At 60.9% G+C, this 15,906-nt stretch overlaps 1 protein-coding gene across 14 annotated transcripts in view; it reads left to right on the top strand.

Annotated features, from left to right (window-relative positions):
* IKZF1 (IKAROS family zinc finger 1) overlaps positions 1-15,906 on the top strand; it is an 80,892-nt gene that overhangs the window by 46,072 nt on the left and 18,914 nt on the right. For 9 of the 14 annotated variants that reach the window (XM_036247632.1, XM_036247631.1, XM_036247628.1 and 6 more), the window contains 2 exons: positions 6,340-6,399; positions 11,574-11,834. The exons of 3 other annotated variants lie outside the window; for them this stretch is intronic. In XM_036247632.1, the coding sequence (XP_036103525.1) occupies positions 6,340-6,399; positions 11,574-11,834 (321 nt within the window). The remainder of the gene's footprint in view (positions 1-6,339; positions 6,400-11,573; positions 11,835-15,906) is intronic. 2 more of the 14 variants (XM_036247635.1, XM_036247629.1) reach the window with 1 other exon arrangement.

Below are 15,906 nucleotides of genomic sequence, written 5' to 3' on the forward strand. Positions count from 1 at the left end.
GAAAGGGCTGGGCTTGAGGGTGACCGGTCGGCCCGGGGGCTGGCCCTGGGTCCTGGGCATCCACCTGCAGGCTGGGCTGGCACAGATGTGCTCAGGGTGATGGCAGCGTCGGTGAGGCTCAGAGCCTGGGGACTGTGTCTGCCTGTCTGCAGTGCTGTGTGAGCGACCAGCTCCCAGCCTTCGAGTCTGTACTGTGCACACGCATGCACACACGTGTGCCCTAGTGCACGGGCACGCTCCCAGCCTCAGCCCCGTCTGCCCTCTGCGGCTGCCGGTTACAGACGCACCGAGGGGTCTTGTGTGCTCTGCTCCTTCCTGCCCCTGACCCCCACTGCCCGAGAATCATGCTTTTTGGGAGGAGGGGACAAAATGGGAAAGGCAGGAGTCAAGGCTCCGTCTCCACATGCCGTGGAGTCCCGGCCACCTGCTGACTGCCCAGGGCCCCCGCCGATGACTCCGTGACCACCCTTGAGGCTCAGAGCCCGTCTGAGGACAGAGGCTGCCTCTGCGAGTCCAGGGACGGGGACAGTGACCTGAACTGTTTCTCTTCCTTTGCTGAGTCACCGTGTGCTTGGAATTCCGGCAGGGACGCCCCTCGAGCCTCTGGAAGGGAGGGACAGCGGGCCCACCCTCTGTGTCCCGGGGGAGATTACTTTATCTCTGGCCTCCCTGAAGCAGGGCCCGGGCTCCTGGAATCTCTGGGGCTTGACACAGCGCCAGGCACGGGGTCAGCAGGCCAAGGCCAGGCGTGTGCCAGCCTGGAGAGGGCTGGGGCGGGGGCGTCCGCAGGAAGGACGCAGGCTGGTGTCCCGCTCAGGCCCCTCCACCTTCCCCAGGAGCAGCCTGTGCTCCTTGGGCACAGCCCACAGCCACCTGGGAAGGTGGGGCCAGTTCAGGTCTCCTTTGTCCTCAGTGTTCCCTCAGCCAGGCTCCCTTCTCCACCGGCTCCAGCGCACTGTACCGCTTCGGTGCGGACACATCTGAGCATGTGCGCAGTCGGGCCGCAGAGACACGCACCTGCTCAGGGACCCGGCCGCCGACACCCGGGCGGGGTGAGCATGCCGGCCCCACAGGCCTTCGGGGACCCTCTCCCTCCCCGCAGTGCTGCGGGCGGGCACGGTGGCGGCACAGGAGGGCACTCAGTCCGCAGGGCCTGCGCGGCAGGTGGCGCAGCGACCCTCTGGGGGCCGGCCGTGCTCCCTCACCTCCGCGATCCGTATACATGTCCCTAGCGGGCTGGGGCTTGGATAGAAAAATAAAAGTCCACTGTCACGTACACCCAGGCGCGCACCCCCAGCCTCCCTGGCTCATGACAGACCCCGCGCCTCGTCCGGCCGTCTCCTGCCCTGACTTACTGCCCGGAAGGTCCCTGACCTTCTCTCTCTTAAAAGCTTGAACGCACCCCTCTGTTTCTGCCATTGTTGCCCCATTTCCCCTGCGCGGAGGGTGGAGGCACAGTCGGCGCGTGGCCTCTGCAGCCGTCTGCGCTCATTCTTGCGCTCTTTAGCCGAGGCAGACACTGTTTTTTGCAAAGAAAAGTAATTTTTCTTCAAAACCGTGGAAAAGCAAGGACATAAATTCAGGAACTATCCCTCAACTTACTCGACCTGTTGTTCGTTCCACCCCAAGCCTGGTGGCCTGTGTCCCCAGGGCGGGTGGGAAGTGGTGAGCAGCGTGCCCTCGGCGTACGGTGACCCCTGCCCGAGCCGTCACCACGGTCCATGTCCTTGGGGAGCCCTGCTGACCCAGGGCTCCCCGTCCGCCGGGGCTTTGCTGTCGTGCATAGTTCAGTGGGGCCATGAATATTCCATGAGGAAAACCTGCACAGGAGACGGGACAGGTCCCAGTGGTGCCAGGCGGGGAGACGGCGATCGGTCCTTCCCGAACCGCGCGCCAAGCTGTCATTCAGGTCTGTGCGCGGACGCAGGTGTGACACATGCCGTCCACTGTGGCCACCTCTGTCCCGTATCTCTTGAAGCGACAATGTTGTCCAAGCCTCGGGCCCCATAGGGTGACTCCCGGAGGGAGGGGAGCCCCCCAGGGGATTCGGGCGGCCTGTCCTCACGTGTGACAGCCAGCGGCCCGACGGCACCGGTGGTTTCCTGCTGGAAGCATGGTGGTGTCCTGGCCCCAGCTGTCCTCCAGGCCCTGCAGCAGGGCGGCCGGCCTGCGGGTGCTTTCGGCCACCTGCGCTGCACCTTGTCATTCAGCACACACGAGTCCTGCCCGTGGCCAGGCGCGGGCCGTCTTCAGGGTGGGCTGAGGGGCTTGCGAGCCGGGGCTCCTGTGCTGAGTGCCCCGCGTCTCCTCGCCAGTGAAGGGAGCAGGGCCCGGCGCCTCTTCACTGGACCTGGAGTGGGCGCACGGCTCAGCGAGTCCAGCAGGGCCGCTCCCCAAGGACCTTGGAAGGGGGACAGCAAGGCCCACAGCTGCCCTGAGAGCGGGCGCTGCAGGGCGGGGGGGCCGGAGGGAGCGCAGGCCTGCGCGGGGAGGGCGCCCTGCGCTGCCGCAGGTGGAGGGCGCCGGCGGGGGCTCCGTGGGCACAGGCTGCAGGTGTTTCCAGTGAGGTGACGTGGGGGCGGGTCTGCCTGCCTGCTTCCTAGGGTCCACCCTTTGATTACCGGCAGTGCAGCCGTGGAAACTGTGGGGCACAGTGGGCCCCATGAAGGCAGGGTTGAGGGCGATCATCCAGGACAGTGGGCACCGTCCGTCGGAAGGGGGACCTGACAGCGAGGGCCCAGAGCGCCACCCGCTGCCCCATGCCAGGGGTTGGACAGGGCAGAGGCAGGCTGAGAAGCCTCGCTGGTGAGGTGGCGGCCTCACGGACATCCTGGGGTGCCACGTGACTGGGGGACAGTGAGAGACGTCTCCCCAGACATGAGAGGAATCGGGCGTGGAGCAGGCGCGGAGTAGAGACCATGAGCGTTGGGACACGGGGCCCAGAAGAGAGGGCCATTGGCACGTGTGAGATGGGAGGGGGGCTGGGTCTGCAGAAGGACCCTCGTGTGCCTTTGGGGTGCTCGTTTGTGACGTGAATGGAGGACAGCTCGGTGGGACTGAGGCCAGGTGCGTGCCCGGCCAGGAGGCCCTGGCTGGCTGCTCCCGCCTTCTGTACATGTTCCGTGTGCCGTCGGCGCAGGCAGCGGGCTGGGCTGGCAGGCTCCGGGCTGACGAAGGCACCGTGAGCGGCAGACCCGGGCCCTGCTCGTGCGGGGAGGCAGCGGGCAGCCGGGTGTGTCGTGGAGGGGCAGCTGAACAGTGACCCCGTTAGGTGTGGCATTCACGGGGGCACCCCGGGCTCTGTCTGCGCTTCCGATCCTGACTTCGCCTGTATTTCAGCTTCTTCTGGGACCAGGCGGACGGTACCTCCCGGCGTGAGCCGTCCGGGTATGCCGGTCACCTTCCCTTCCTGATGAACCCCAAGCCCTCACGTATGGGGTGATTTAAGAACAAGTAACTACTGCAGAAATGTCCAGTGTGGGAGAATTTCAGGGGGACCTGGATGGGACACCTGTTCAGGACACAATAGTTCTCTGACTGGAGCCTCGGTGTCCAGTTCCATGTGGGGTCCCTGGTCCTCTCCTGTGCCTCGGGGACCCTTGCTCCAGCGTGGTGACAGATGACAGTAAAACGCATCACCAAGGTCACGGCCCACCACGCTCACACAAGTCAGTCAGAGACAGGCGGACAGACCGTGCCCCGGGGGCTGATGTGACTTAACGAAAATGTGTAAAAACCAAACGCCAGCATCTTGCTGAATTCTCTCAAACACAGACCTAAATGTGTTTGCTGCCAAAAAACCACCAGCGTCCGTCTCTGCCCTGAAACCTGAGGCTGTTTCCACATCTCCGGGGTGGCCGCTGACGTCTGGGCACGGCCACGCAGACCCTCGGAGTGGGCGGTGGCCGGGCCCTTCGGGCAGTCTGACCGGATTCGGGGGCTGAGGCACCAGCAGCATCGCCCGTGACATTGAACATGTCAGTGACAGTTTGGGAACAGAAATTCCTCCCAGGGAAACAGTCTACTCTTGATTAGAGGAATGTAGTTCATGACATTTAGAACGTGAGATCTTGTCTTCCACTGTCTGCACCTTGTATAAAACAATGGCCTACAATTGGGGGGGGGGGGTCTATTGATGATATGGACCTGTCACTTCCTTGCTCCCCCGGTGCCAGCACCTGGGACCCCGTGAGGTCGCCTGGAGGACTGCTGGTAAACGCACCCCGACTCCCCTATGTGTGTGAGTATGTGTGTGTACATGCACACGCGTGTGCTGCAGCCTGTAACTTACAGACTTCCCAGCGTGGTGAGAGAGAAAGCAGCTTCCCAAGGCCCCCCTGCGGGGAGGATGCGTGTGTGGAATGTCCTAACGTGGTGATTCGATGGCCCTCAGACTGGCATGTTTGCGAGCTAGCCCCCAGGGGACACGTCCCAGAACTGCCTTGCAGCCCGGCCTCCTGCCTGGTGGGCGGCGATGGTCCCGCCTCCCAGGACCCTGTGGGGATGACGGCAGTTTATGGAAAGGGCTGCATGTGCCTGGCATTTGCCAAGCTCCCCGTGCAGACTTCCCGGGGCTGTGCTGACAGAAGACAGGCGAGTCGGACAGGACAGGACAGGACACATTGTCACGCTTTCTGCTGTGACAGTGACCCGTCCGTGAGGCCTGACCTGCTCTTCATTCTGGAACTCTGGGGTTGGTAAGTGTGTGAGTTCCCAGGCCCCGCCCCCGAGGGGCAGCAGGTGGCCCAGGCCCCACCCTGAAGGGCAGCAGGTGGCCCCAGGCCCTGCCCCCGAGGGGCAGCAGGTAGCCCCAGGCCCCGCCCCTGAGGGGGCAGCAGGTGGCCCAGGCCCCGCCCCCAAGGGGCAGCAGGTAGCCCCAGGCCCCGCCCCCGAGGGGCAGCAGGTGGCCCCAGGCCCCGCCCCCGAGGGGCAGCAGGTAGCCTCAGGGCCACAGCTATGTTTGTTTTTCAGACTTTTTGTAATTTTAGGGAATCAAATATTAAAGACAAAAATTTCAAAGTTAGTTGGAATTATTCTACACAAAGAACCAATTATCTTGTAAATGGTTGACATTACGTGTCCAGCAAGTATTTGACATAATTTATGTTGAATGGTCATGGGCGGCATGGACGCTTTCTGACAAAATAGCGTATTTCACAGCGTACACTTGAACTGCCTGAGCACCTCCAGTCTGCGGTCTCTCATAGTGGGAAGTTTTAGATACATTGTATCAGTTCGCTCCCCTGAGCCCCTCTGCTGGCCAGTTTAAAGGTTTTTTTAATTGATTTTAGAGAGTGGAAGGGAGAGGGAGAGAGAGAAACATTGATGTGAGAATGAAACATGATCAGCCACCTTCTGCACGCCCCCTACTGGGGATCGAGCCTGCAACCCCAGCATGTGTGGGGAATGCATGTGTTTGGGGGTGCATGTGTGTGGGATGCATATGTGTGCATGTGGGGGTGCATGTGTGTGTGTGCATGCGTGAGGGGTGCATGTGTGTGTGCATGTGGGGGTGTATGTGTGTGTGCATGTGTATGTGTGCGTGCATGTAGGGGGTGTATGTGTATGTGCATATGGGGATGTGTGTGTGTGTGCATATGGGGGTGTATATGTGTGCATGTGGGGGGTGTATGTGGGGGTATGTGTGTGGGTGCATATGTGGGGTGCATGTGTGTGTGCATGTGTGTGGGGTGCATGTATGTGTTCTGTAGGAGGGTATGTGTGTGTGTGTGCATGGGTGGTAGCTACTAAGTCTTAAGACACAGGCTCACCCTGGGAAGCTCTCACCTATAAAACGGGACCAGAACTTGAAGGTCTGATCACATTCATGATAAGAAATACCCACAGAAACTTGGTAGCTCATTTTGAAGTAGGGAAAACACTCATTTTTCCCTCCTCCGTGTGTTGCATGAACATTTTCTACTTTTCTGTGAACACTTTCCGAGAAAAAGCTGAACAAAGAAACTCACTGTGCCCTCCGCCCAAGAGGAGCAGACGCACTGCTTCTGTGGGTGCGGGGCTCGGGCAGGGCTGGGCCACGGTGCCTGCGCGCACAGTCCCGGCCGCTCATTGTTCGGAAGGGCAGAAGGTGGAGCCGGAGACATCACACACGGCGTCCCTCCACACGCCTGTGCACATCATGCCAGGCGCTCGGACCCCTGGGGACGCCGGCCACTCTGCTCCCTTCCGCCCTCTGAGGGTTGGCAGCAGCTCACTTGGAGCTCAGCAGTGGTTTCGAACAAGACTCCTTTCTTTGTTTTAACGTGCTGCTTTCTTTTAAACTCTTCCTGCCTCTCTGGACCGGTATCACAACCCGCTCTCTCTGCTTTTCTGTTGCAGCTTCGTATGGGGCTGATGGCTATGGGGGTTTTCATGCACTAATTCCCAATTCTTTCTCTCGTAAGTATATGTTTTGCTTCTCAAAAGTGGAAGTGTTTGCTCATTTCATACTCCGTTTCCATAGTGTGAATATCGTGAGTGTGTGTTTTGATCACCTTTCTCCATGCTTGACCAAACGAGATAAATTAAATGTTGACCATTCTGTTCATTAGACATCCCGTCAGCCACACTGCGTGTGCAGTAAGGACAGGTGGCATCTGGATGCCGAAAACTGTCGTGCGGTGCGCCCCTCTGTGGTGGGGTGCGAATGGGGGTGAACAGAACCTGCAGTGCCGTTAACGGTCTCGTTATGAACATGGGGCTGTCTCCTGTTTACTGAGTAGATGATGAAACGGCCAGGCTTCCTGTCACCACTAGAGAACCCACCCTGTTCTCAAGGTCATCTTTCCAACTTGGTGGGACAGGAGGAAGACACGGGCTGGGCATCTGTGGCTCTGGCATGCTCATTTCAGAACCGAGAGGAGTTGGGGCCACAGGCCGAGCAGCACCCTGCGTCCGGGCTGCCCTCGGCCACTCCTGATCTGAGCTGTAGAGCCCAGAGCAGGCGCTCATTTCGTCTTTCACTTTTAGGCATCGAGGGGAATGAGCGTTGAGAATCGTATTTGAGCAACATCCTTGGAGGTGCATTTTGGGGCATGGAGGGTGCTTTGCAAAAAGGCACAGACCCTGGCTGTTCAGAGTGACAGCTCGGCTGTCCCCTCAGGACTTACACCTTCAGAGCCTGGATTGCTCCGTCCTCTGACATGTCAGCCCTGGGAACAGTGAGCTGCACGTCCGGGCACGCTGTCCTGCGGGCTCTGACCTCGGAGCTGCCTGGGACGGCGGAGCTAGATGCTGGCCTCCTGGTGATCTGAGACGGCTTGGTCCCTAAAGGGCTTATCAGTGCCAGTCTGAGTCAGACCCCCGTCTCTCTCCACCAGCACTGGCCGCCTCTCCAGGTCACAAGGGTGCAGAGATCTTTCTCTCACAGATGCTCCTTGCATTCAACTTGTAAACACTGGCTTGATGTGTATTTCTGTGGGGTGTATGTGCATGTACATGTGTAAATGTTCATGTATGTGTATACATGTGTGCGTGTGCTAATATGATTCTCTGAGACATTGTGGTACTGGGACAGAGAACTAAGGTGGACTTGGGGATGCACAGTCGCAGTGTTGAAATGCTGAGAGGTCAGGTGCACTTTGGGGTGAGACAGTCCAACCTCAGGCATGTTCCATTCACCCTGAGGATGTGTGTCCTCCCGCACGTCACGGTGCTGAAGCAGATCTCTGCATAAGAAATGTCCTCATAGAGGTAGTATCTATGACCCTGGAGCTTTGATAAGATCGATGGTGTAAGTTTTATGCGCTGCCTGGCTATATACTGAAACAGGTGGACTCACAGATATTAGTATTTCTCTCTCTCTCTCTCTCTCTCTCTCTCTCTCTCTCTCTTTCAATCCCTTCCCCATGTACCTGAATTGTAAATACCCCCTTGGCACAGTGGCTGTTAACTTGGATGATGTCCCCACCCAAACAGCAACCAAACTGTTCTGGGCCAACATCGCCACCCAGTGGTTGTGGTGGAGAACTGTCCTCACCTTTTTTTCCCTCTTAATTAAAAACATAACCTGTCCGATCCCCTGTACCTTCTCTGTGCGAGTTGTGTCCCCGGGTACCTGAGGGAGGGTGACTGTTCCCTTTCACACACTTCCTCTTGTCTGTCTCCCTGACTGCATTTCATCTGAAAGCTTAAAACATGAAGTAAGGGTTGAAATATTCCTAATCATGCACTGTGAACAGGAAAAGAAACAAAAAACTACATTTAAAATGGTGTAAGTTATGAGTAGTTTTATTAACCTTTAAAATGATTAAACATTTTCATAAACCTTTCTCAAAGCAGGACCCAGGGCAGTCCCCTCTCAGAGCGGGACCCAGGCCCGCCCCTGTCAGAGGGGGACCCAGGCCGCCCCCTCTCAGAGCGGGACCCAGGCCGCCCCCTCTCAGATCGGGACCCAGGCCGCCCCCTCTCAGAGCGGGACCCAGGCCCGCCCCTGTCAGAGGGGGACCCAGGCCCGCCCCTGTCAGAGGGGGACCCAGGCCCGCCCGTCAGAGGGGGACCCAGGCCCGCCCCTGTCAGAGGGGGACCCAGGCCCGCCCCCTCTCAGAGCGGGACCCAGGCCCGCCCCTGTCAGAGGGGGACCCAGGCCGCCCCCTCTCAGAGCGGGACCCAGGATCGCCCCCTCTCAGAGCGGGACCCAGGCCCGCCCCCTCTCAGAGCGGGACCCAGGCCCGCCCCCTCTCAGAGCGGGACCCCAGAACTGTGTCTTGGATTTTCTCTTCCCCGGGTCACATGCCAGCCGAGCTGGCCATCAGTAAAGCCCCCAAGCCTCCCCCAGTTACATCAGTGAGGCCAACACACCAGCATCCTGAGCTTGTGTGTTAAGTGTGTAGTGTCACTTACGGGACCCTGTGTCTGTTAGACATCGGTCTGTGTCCGCCACTGTAGGCAGTTTCATGCCCTGATTTCTCTCATTTGCGAAATGATAAGCTTGCTGCCGGTATTCTGGTCCCAGCCACTGAGAGACAGTTTTCACTGACGCCCTCCTCGGGGCGGAAATCGCCCGGGTCAGGGTGGCCAGCTGCAGCCCACACGTGTTCGCAGAGATGCCCGCCCCCCCTATGTTGGGGAGATTCGTGTGCATGCAGACGGGACACGCCCCGTGGCCGACGGCGGGCCCACGCCGTTCTCACCGACCAGCGCCCGGTCCCAGCAGCCCTCCTCCCGTCCCTTAGTCCTCACCGACCTCTGGCCTTGGGAGGCCTGGGATTTGCCCCCAGACTGCGAGCGAGCTCCCAGCTCTCGCCCCTGCCTCTGCCTTCTGACTCTGGGTTCGAACCGCGTGTGGTGTTGGCTCCGCGGAGCCCCCATCCATCCTGGTCTTGGTCAGAGGTCCGGGCTTTCCACAGACCTGGGACAGGACAGGATCCCGAGTTCGTCCCCGGGCTGGGTCTCTTCTCGTTCTGAACAGACCTACTGAGACCGTTCCTGGCCACCGCCGTGGCCCAGTGTGTGAGCTCTCACGCCGTGAAGCCTCCTGTCGTCTCTGCTTCTGTTCCAGTCCTCAGGCTAAGTGTCCATGGCCGATCATGAGAAGGTCCCTCCTTCATGGGCCACCGGTCTCCTGCCTGGTGACCTCTGTGGTGCGCAGGTGACGCCCACGCCCGCTTCCCCTCACGCTGTCCTCACGGTGTCACCTGCTCCAAAGCAGCGGCCCACCAGAGGCTGTGCACCTGGCGCAGAGACCCAAGCATCACCCCCTGCTCTTCTGCACCCCACAGTCACCAACAACACACGCCGCGGAGCCCACCACGGGGTTGCAGAAATGCCTGTCTCTCCACATGGCCCAGGACAAGTGAGCGTCTCTGGCAGGTGCTACCAGCCACCAGCTGACCTTTGCGAAAGCGAGAGCAGGTGTTTGAAGGGGCCTCCGAATGCAGGGACCAGCGAAGGAACGTGGGCCGGACGGCCCCCCACTGTCCCTCCCTGGGCCTCCGTCTTCCAGCCCCAGGTGCCCTGGGCCTGCTGCAGCTGGGGTCTCAGCACCCACACTTGTGGTCTCCCTTGGGCTCCGGAGGCCCCGTCTCACTGTGAAAACTGCAAGTGATGATTGGAAATGACTCCAGGTTTAGTCCAGGGTCTTGGAGCTTCAGGTCATATTCCCAGGGCAGACGTGGGGGGCAGTGGGTCTAGGGAATGAATTTACTGCCACCTGGAAAGGTAGACCCCATGCACCTGAGGACAGGGTTCCAGGGACACGGGTCACACAGCAGCTGTGCCTCTTTGTTCGCTGAGCTGGTCGGACTTGGTCCCGGGTCTGGCCGCTGCGTGAGCTCAGCAGGAGGTTGGGGGTCACTGGGTCATTCTGAGGGCTGGTCCCTGCAATCCCGTAGGAGCCTCTCCAGCGGCGCCCACCTACAGAGATGGCGTAAGGCCGGATCTAATGGGAAGAGCGACCCCCTCGCTTCTGGGGTCTCAAAGTCTATGTGACCCTCTCACTGTGGATCCCGTTCCAGCCAAAGAACTCGTGGGGAAGCCGAGGCAGGATGGCAGTCAGGGGGCGATGGGCCAGCTCACCGCGGCCCCTCCAGGGCTGCCAGTGGGTCACCTCTCCCTGCGCCTGAGCTTCTCCACCTGTGAGATAGGGTGGTAGCACCCACAGGGGGCCGGGCGGGTCAGGTGCCACCGTGCGAGCCAACGTGTGAGCCTGGCAGGGTGAGGCCCTCACAGTCCTGAGGCGCGGCGGGGCCCCTGGACGTGTTGGCTCTGTGGGGGACACGCGTCCACCCGCCCGGCCCCCTGCGGAGCGGATCTCTCGTCCACTCAGCCGTCAGAGTGCCACAGCGCCCCTGCTGGGCCGGTGCCGCCATTGCTCACAGATGCGGAAACCGAGGCACAGAGAAGGCCCCTGGCTCCCCTCAGCCCTCAGCGCTTGCGAAGACGGAGCCCAGTCCCTCGCAGGAGCGCTGGTGTCCCTCTGGGCTCCGGGCGTCCGAGGCAGAGGGACGCGTTGAATCAAACAGCCTTGAGGTGTCGTGAACGGCGTTGGTGGTTTACAACAGCGGCGTCCGACTTGAGTGCACGCCAGGGTGTGCACCCCGTGATGCAGGAGAAGGGAGGGAGGGGGATCAGCTACTGACAGAAATCTTTCAGGAGTCCGTGGTCAGAAACCCGCAGGGTTTGTGAGTGTGTCCCAACGTCTATTGACTCAGCAAACACGACCGGCAGCCTTGTGAGGGACCGAGGTTTCTCGGGCTCGGGGACCACCACCAAGGGATGTGGCCAGACGGGGTCACCACCCCCGGGGCACTGGTGACATGCTCACTGCTCACCTTCTGGTGCGAGGGGCCCACCTGGAGGAGGGGGTGCAGGATGGGGCCTCCGGTGACTCCAGAGGTGCCACGAGGCGGTCACTGCGGATCTGGTGGCCTTAGAGCGAGGGCCCCACTGTGAAGCTCGAGGTCAGCAATGCCTCGTCCACGCATCCGCAGACACCGCCCCTGGACCTGCGGAGGGGGCGGGCAGGTGGGCCCCACACCGCCACGACCCCGTGTGGGGAGCCCTCAGCCCCCTGCTGTGTTGCTTGCTTTGTTTTCTGCGATGACACTGAGCGGCCCCTGTATTGTGTCTTTCAGCCGGTAATGTAAAAGTAGAGGCTCAGAGTGATGAAGAGAATGGGCGTGCCTGTGAGGTGAATGGGGAAGCATGTGCCCAGGACTTGCGCGTGCTCGGGGCCTCGGGCGAGAACGTGAAGGGCTCCCACGGTGGCCCAGGCGGCGGAGCCCTGTCAGGCGCTGGAGGCATCCGACTTCCTAACGGCAAACTAAAGTGTGATGTCTGTGGGATCGTCTGTATCGGCCCCAATGTGCTCATGGTCCACAAGAGAAGCCACACTGGTAAGGCTTGGCGGAGCTCCTCCCCGAGGGGCCTGGAGAGCCGGGGTGCAGCCGGCGGGTCCGAGCTGCTTGCCCAGGGGGTCAGGAAGGCAGGCGCAGCCGCCGAGGCTCCGGGTCGTGCGGGGTGCGGGTCCTTCTCCCGGGCGGCGTGCCAGAGGCCCGTTCCACCCAGACACGGACGCACTGCAGAAAGGTGACAGCCTCCACCGCAGGTGCCCACGGAGGGCGGCGCATGCCCGCTGGTCCGCCCTAGGCAGCCGGCAAAGCCACACAGAGATGAGCACACCGAGCGCCACGCCCCAGGGGGTCCCGAGAAGTCGGAGGCAAAGGCGCACGTTTTAAATTCAAGTTCGAAGGGCGGGTTCCCGGGAACTTTAGCCAGGGATGGGACAGGAGCGACACACTCTCCGAGCCGGTCAGGGCAGGTTTCAGACGGAGACCCTCCTCCCACCGGTGACACTTGGGACTAGACTGACTGTCAGTAGTTTTTAACCTCAAAACTGGTCAAGAACGGAACAGCCGACCCCCGTCTGCAGGAGGCTTTGGCCGGAGAGGAGAGTGTAGTGTTCCGTGTCCAAAAGAGTAGGGAAGAGGACAGTGCAGGGGCCCACGGCCGTGCCCGCGCTCCCCCAACTTTGTCACATGGGGGGATGGGAAGGGATCTCAGTTCTGCCCCCTCCCTGTGCCCAGGAGTAGGCCCTGGGGTTGACCAGCCACCTGTTTTCCCCCCGAGCTGCCCGGTGGTCACTAATGGCACCGGAGAGCTTTCGCCAGGCGGCACCGATGGGGTGGGTCTTACCTATGCCTGCACCTCCCGTGTCTGTTAACGGAACAGAAACCTTGTTTTCCTGCCATAAAGGTGGGCAAAACTATCCTTCCACCAGCCGTAGTGGTCACTGAGTGAGCACAGAACACAGACACCCGAGTCGTGCGGCCCAGCGGCTGTGACGGGGGCCACCATCACGCCAGGGCCGCCGCCACGGGCCGCGGGCGGGACAGACCCACCCAGGAGAGACAGTCAACACAGCAGAGTTGCCACGGTGCCCGGCAGCGAGCCTCGTGAGTGCAGCCGACAGTGGGAAGCCCGGGGGACGCCGGGGCGCAGAGAGTTCCCGAGCTGGACAGCGGGGGTCATCGGGAAAGGCCCCTGTGGGTGGCGTGGTCATTTTTATATTCGAATCAGGGCAGTTTCCGAAGTGGTGACTTCCATTTGCAGTCCATCTGGGAACGTATTTATTTTTCAGTAAGCATTCATGTTCTGCAAACAGCTGTGTTCTAAAGTTGGAGCAAACATCTATTTTGCAAACTCGGCCTTTCCCGGTGGGCCCCTTGCTACTGAAATCATCGCGACACAGACCTGTCGCACCGGGTGTGAGCGGCTCTGACGAGGTGCAAGTGGAGGCAGAGGTGGCGGCCCCGGGGCAGACACTCGGAGAGCACGTCCCAGCGCAGGGGCGGCCCTCCCAGACGGAGCCCCTTCCCGCTGGGTCACGGGCAGCCTGGCTGTCCAGGGCAGGTTCTCCTGGACAGACACCTGCTGTAGACGTCAGCTCCTGGCGCACTGAACCGCCCAGGTGTAAGGGCTCCCGCCCTGGCCAGGAGAACGTTGCATCCCTCGAAGGACCCCCGAGTGCAGACACAGGCAGCGGCTGAGGGCCGGGCGCCTCCCCCTCTGAGCCCTTCGCGCACAGAACAAGGAACCAGGAACTGCAGCGGTGTTATGCTCCCCACCTGGCCTTAAAAACAAACGAACAAAAAAGCAAGGAACTCGTGGGCTGTCTCCATAATGCGTTTCCACTTGCATTAATGTAGAGGGTCGCAGGTCGACGTGGAATGACATTTGTAAGTGTGACTCCCCAGACGTGCTAGGAAGGCTCCATGTCCTGGGATCGGGGTGGAATGTGCTGGAAGACGCAGGCTTTGCTGAGCACAACCCCCCCCCCCCGAGTTCTCTGCTTTTGCACCTCTGGAGAGACACGCTTCCCCAGCCTAGACCGCAGGTCACGCCGGGGCCTGTGAAAATGCAGGTCTGGTCCAGCCCAAGAGGACGCCCAGGTGCTGGGCACAACCCTGAGTGTCTGTTGAGGGTGGACCGTAAAAGGGACATTTCGGAGGGCCCTTCCTCTGGGAGCCTGGGGACAACCAAACCAGCTACTGTCCCCGAGAAGCCAGGCCCTGCCCCGCCCCGCCCCGCCCGAGCGAGCCAGGGACCAGGGCCGGTGGCTCTGGTAGACGGCTGCTCTCACAGGCTCTCTCCGGGGCCACCACCTTGGTGCCCCATCTAGACAGTTTCTGGAGACCTACACTCCCCTTCCCCAGTTTGGCAGCTTTTTTTTTTTTTTTTTTTTTTTTTCAGAGAAGGGTGGGAATGATCAGGGAGAGACCATGTCAAGCGTCACCAGCATTTTTTTTTAAGACTTTTTAATTGACTTGTAGAGAGAGAATCAATGTAAGAGCCAAACACCCATCAGCTGCCCCCTGCGCGCCCCTGACCGGGGATGGAGCCTGCAGCCTGGGCTTGTGCCCTGACGGGAATCGAACCTGCAGCCTCTCGCCGCAGGGGATCATGCCCAGCCCCCGACCGGGGCTCAGGTCCATTTTTCAAGGGAAAGTATAAGACCCGTGTCCCCCTGCCAGCTTCTCAGGGTCCGGGGGAGACTCAGTCCAGGGGAAACCCGGCCAGGCAAATGCTCAGCAACACTCTTCCAAACGACACAGTAAAGCGTAAAAAACGGGCCCGAACCGTCCACTGTGTTCGCACTGTGAGGTGGCCAGGCCGGCTCAGCCCCCGCAGCTCAGGTGTGTCTTTAAATTCGCCTCCTGCCAATACACCCGCAGACACTTCGTGAAGCTGGCCTCGCGAAGACGTTCTCTTGTGCCCGATGTGGTGATTAACAGGGGAAACGTCCTTACAGAGAGTCACGGGGATTTAAAACTAAATGTTGGGTTCAGGACAGGAAAGCCCTCGTCACCCTGACTTTCCCGCAGTGAAGCCAGCCCTCCACGCGGTGGCGAGGGGCGCACTGGCCAGTGGGAAGCTCCCAGACCCCGTGCCCTGCTGCCGGACGCCAGCCCCAGCCCCTTGCCCGCTGGCATCGTGACGGGAACCCGCCTTAGTCCCACACCTGCTGTCACCCCGGGACTCTCTCGTTGACAGTCCCGAGGGACCGGGCTTTAAAGGTCTGTCCTTTGTCCCCACTGAGACACCGGCTCACCTGCAGGGTCCCACCTGGGCGTGTCTCCAGCCCTTCCGCCCTCAGGAGCCCCAGCACCCGGTCAGCTGGGCACTTCACGCGGTGTGGGGGTGCTCTAGCTTTGGATCATCCACACACACGTGTCACCGTGATGTCCCTCTTCCCTGTCATGAGCATTTTCTTGGCATGAGGCCTCCCACACTGTCCAGAACCCCCAGTCCGAGGGTCCCCCCAGGCAGAGGGCTGGGGTGTCCTCACACACAGGGACCAGTCCCCTCCTTGGCATGAAACACGCACATCCCCACACGTGTGCGAGCGGAGTTTGTGACGGGCAGTGAAATGGCCTCTCTGCTGGGCCTCCACGCGGCCGCCTGGCCACCAGCCCTGTGCGCCCCTCCTGGGCTCGTAACTCAGGCTCGGGTTCAGCCAGTGGATCCTCCCCTGCCGCCCGCTCGGCACAGACCCTTCCTCTGCTCGGCCGGGTCCGGTCCAGACAGATCTGGGCAAATCCGAATGCACCCCGCTTAGGATCAGGGTCCCCCTGCCTGCGCTGAGCACCACCGTGAGCCGCTGCCCCGTCCTGCATCACGAGCAGGGGCCGGGGTGCTCGCGAGACGGGACCCGGCCTCGGCTGTCTGAGCCGGTGTAGGCTTTCCCGGGGCCAGAGAGGCTGACGGTCACCACTTTGGATCCGGGGCGTCTTGCTCCCCGAGTCACGCGGATCCGTTGGGAGCATTAGGCTGCATGTTCACCTGTCCCGTTTCCCGAGAAAGCATTGTTCCCGGAGCCCGGCCCAGGTGCGGGGGTCACACACAGCAGTTCTGAGGGGAAGGGAGCGGTCATGTTGAGGGGCTGCCGTGTCCACCTGACACGACCCA

The sequence above is a fragment of the Molossus molossus genome, unplaced genomic scaffold (genome assembly GCF_014108415.1).
Source record: "Molossus molossus isolate mMolMol1 unplaced genomic scaffold, mMolMol1.p scaffold_m16_p_7, whole genome shotgun sequence".
Lineage (NCBI taxonomy): Eukaryota > Metazoa > Chordata > Mammalia > Chiroptera > Molossidae > Molossus > Molossus molossus.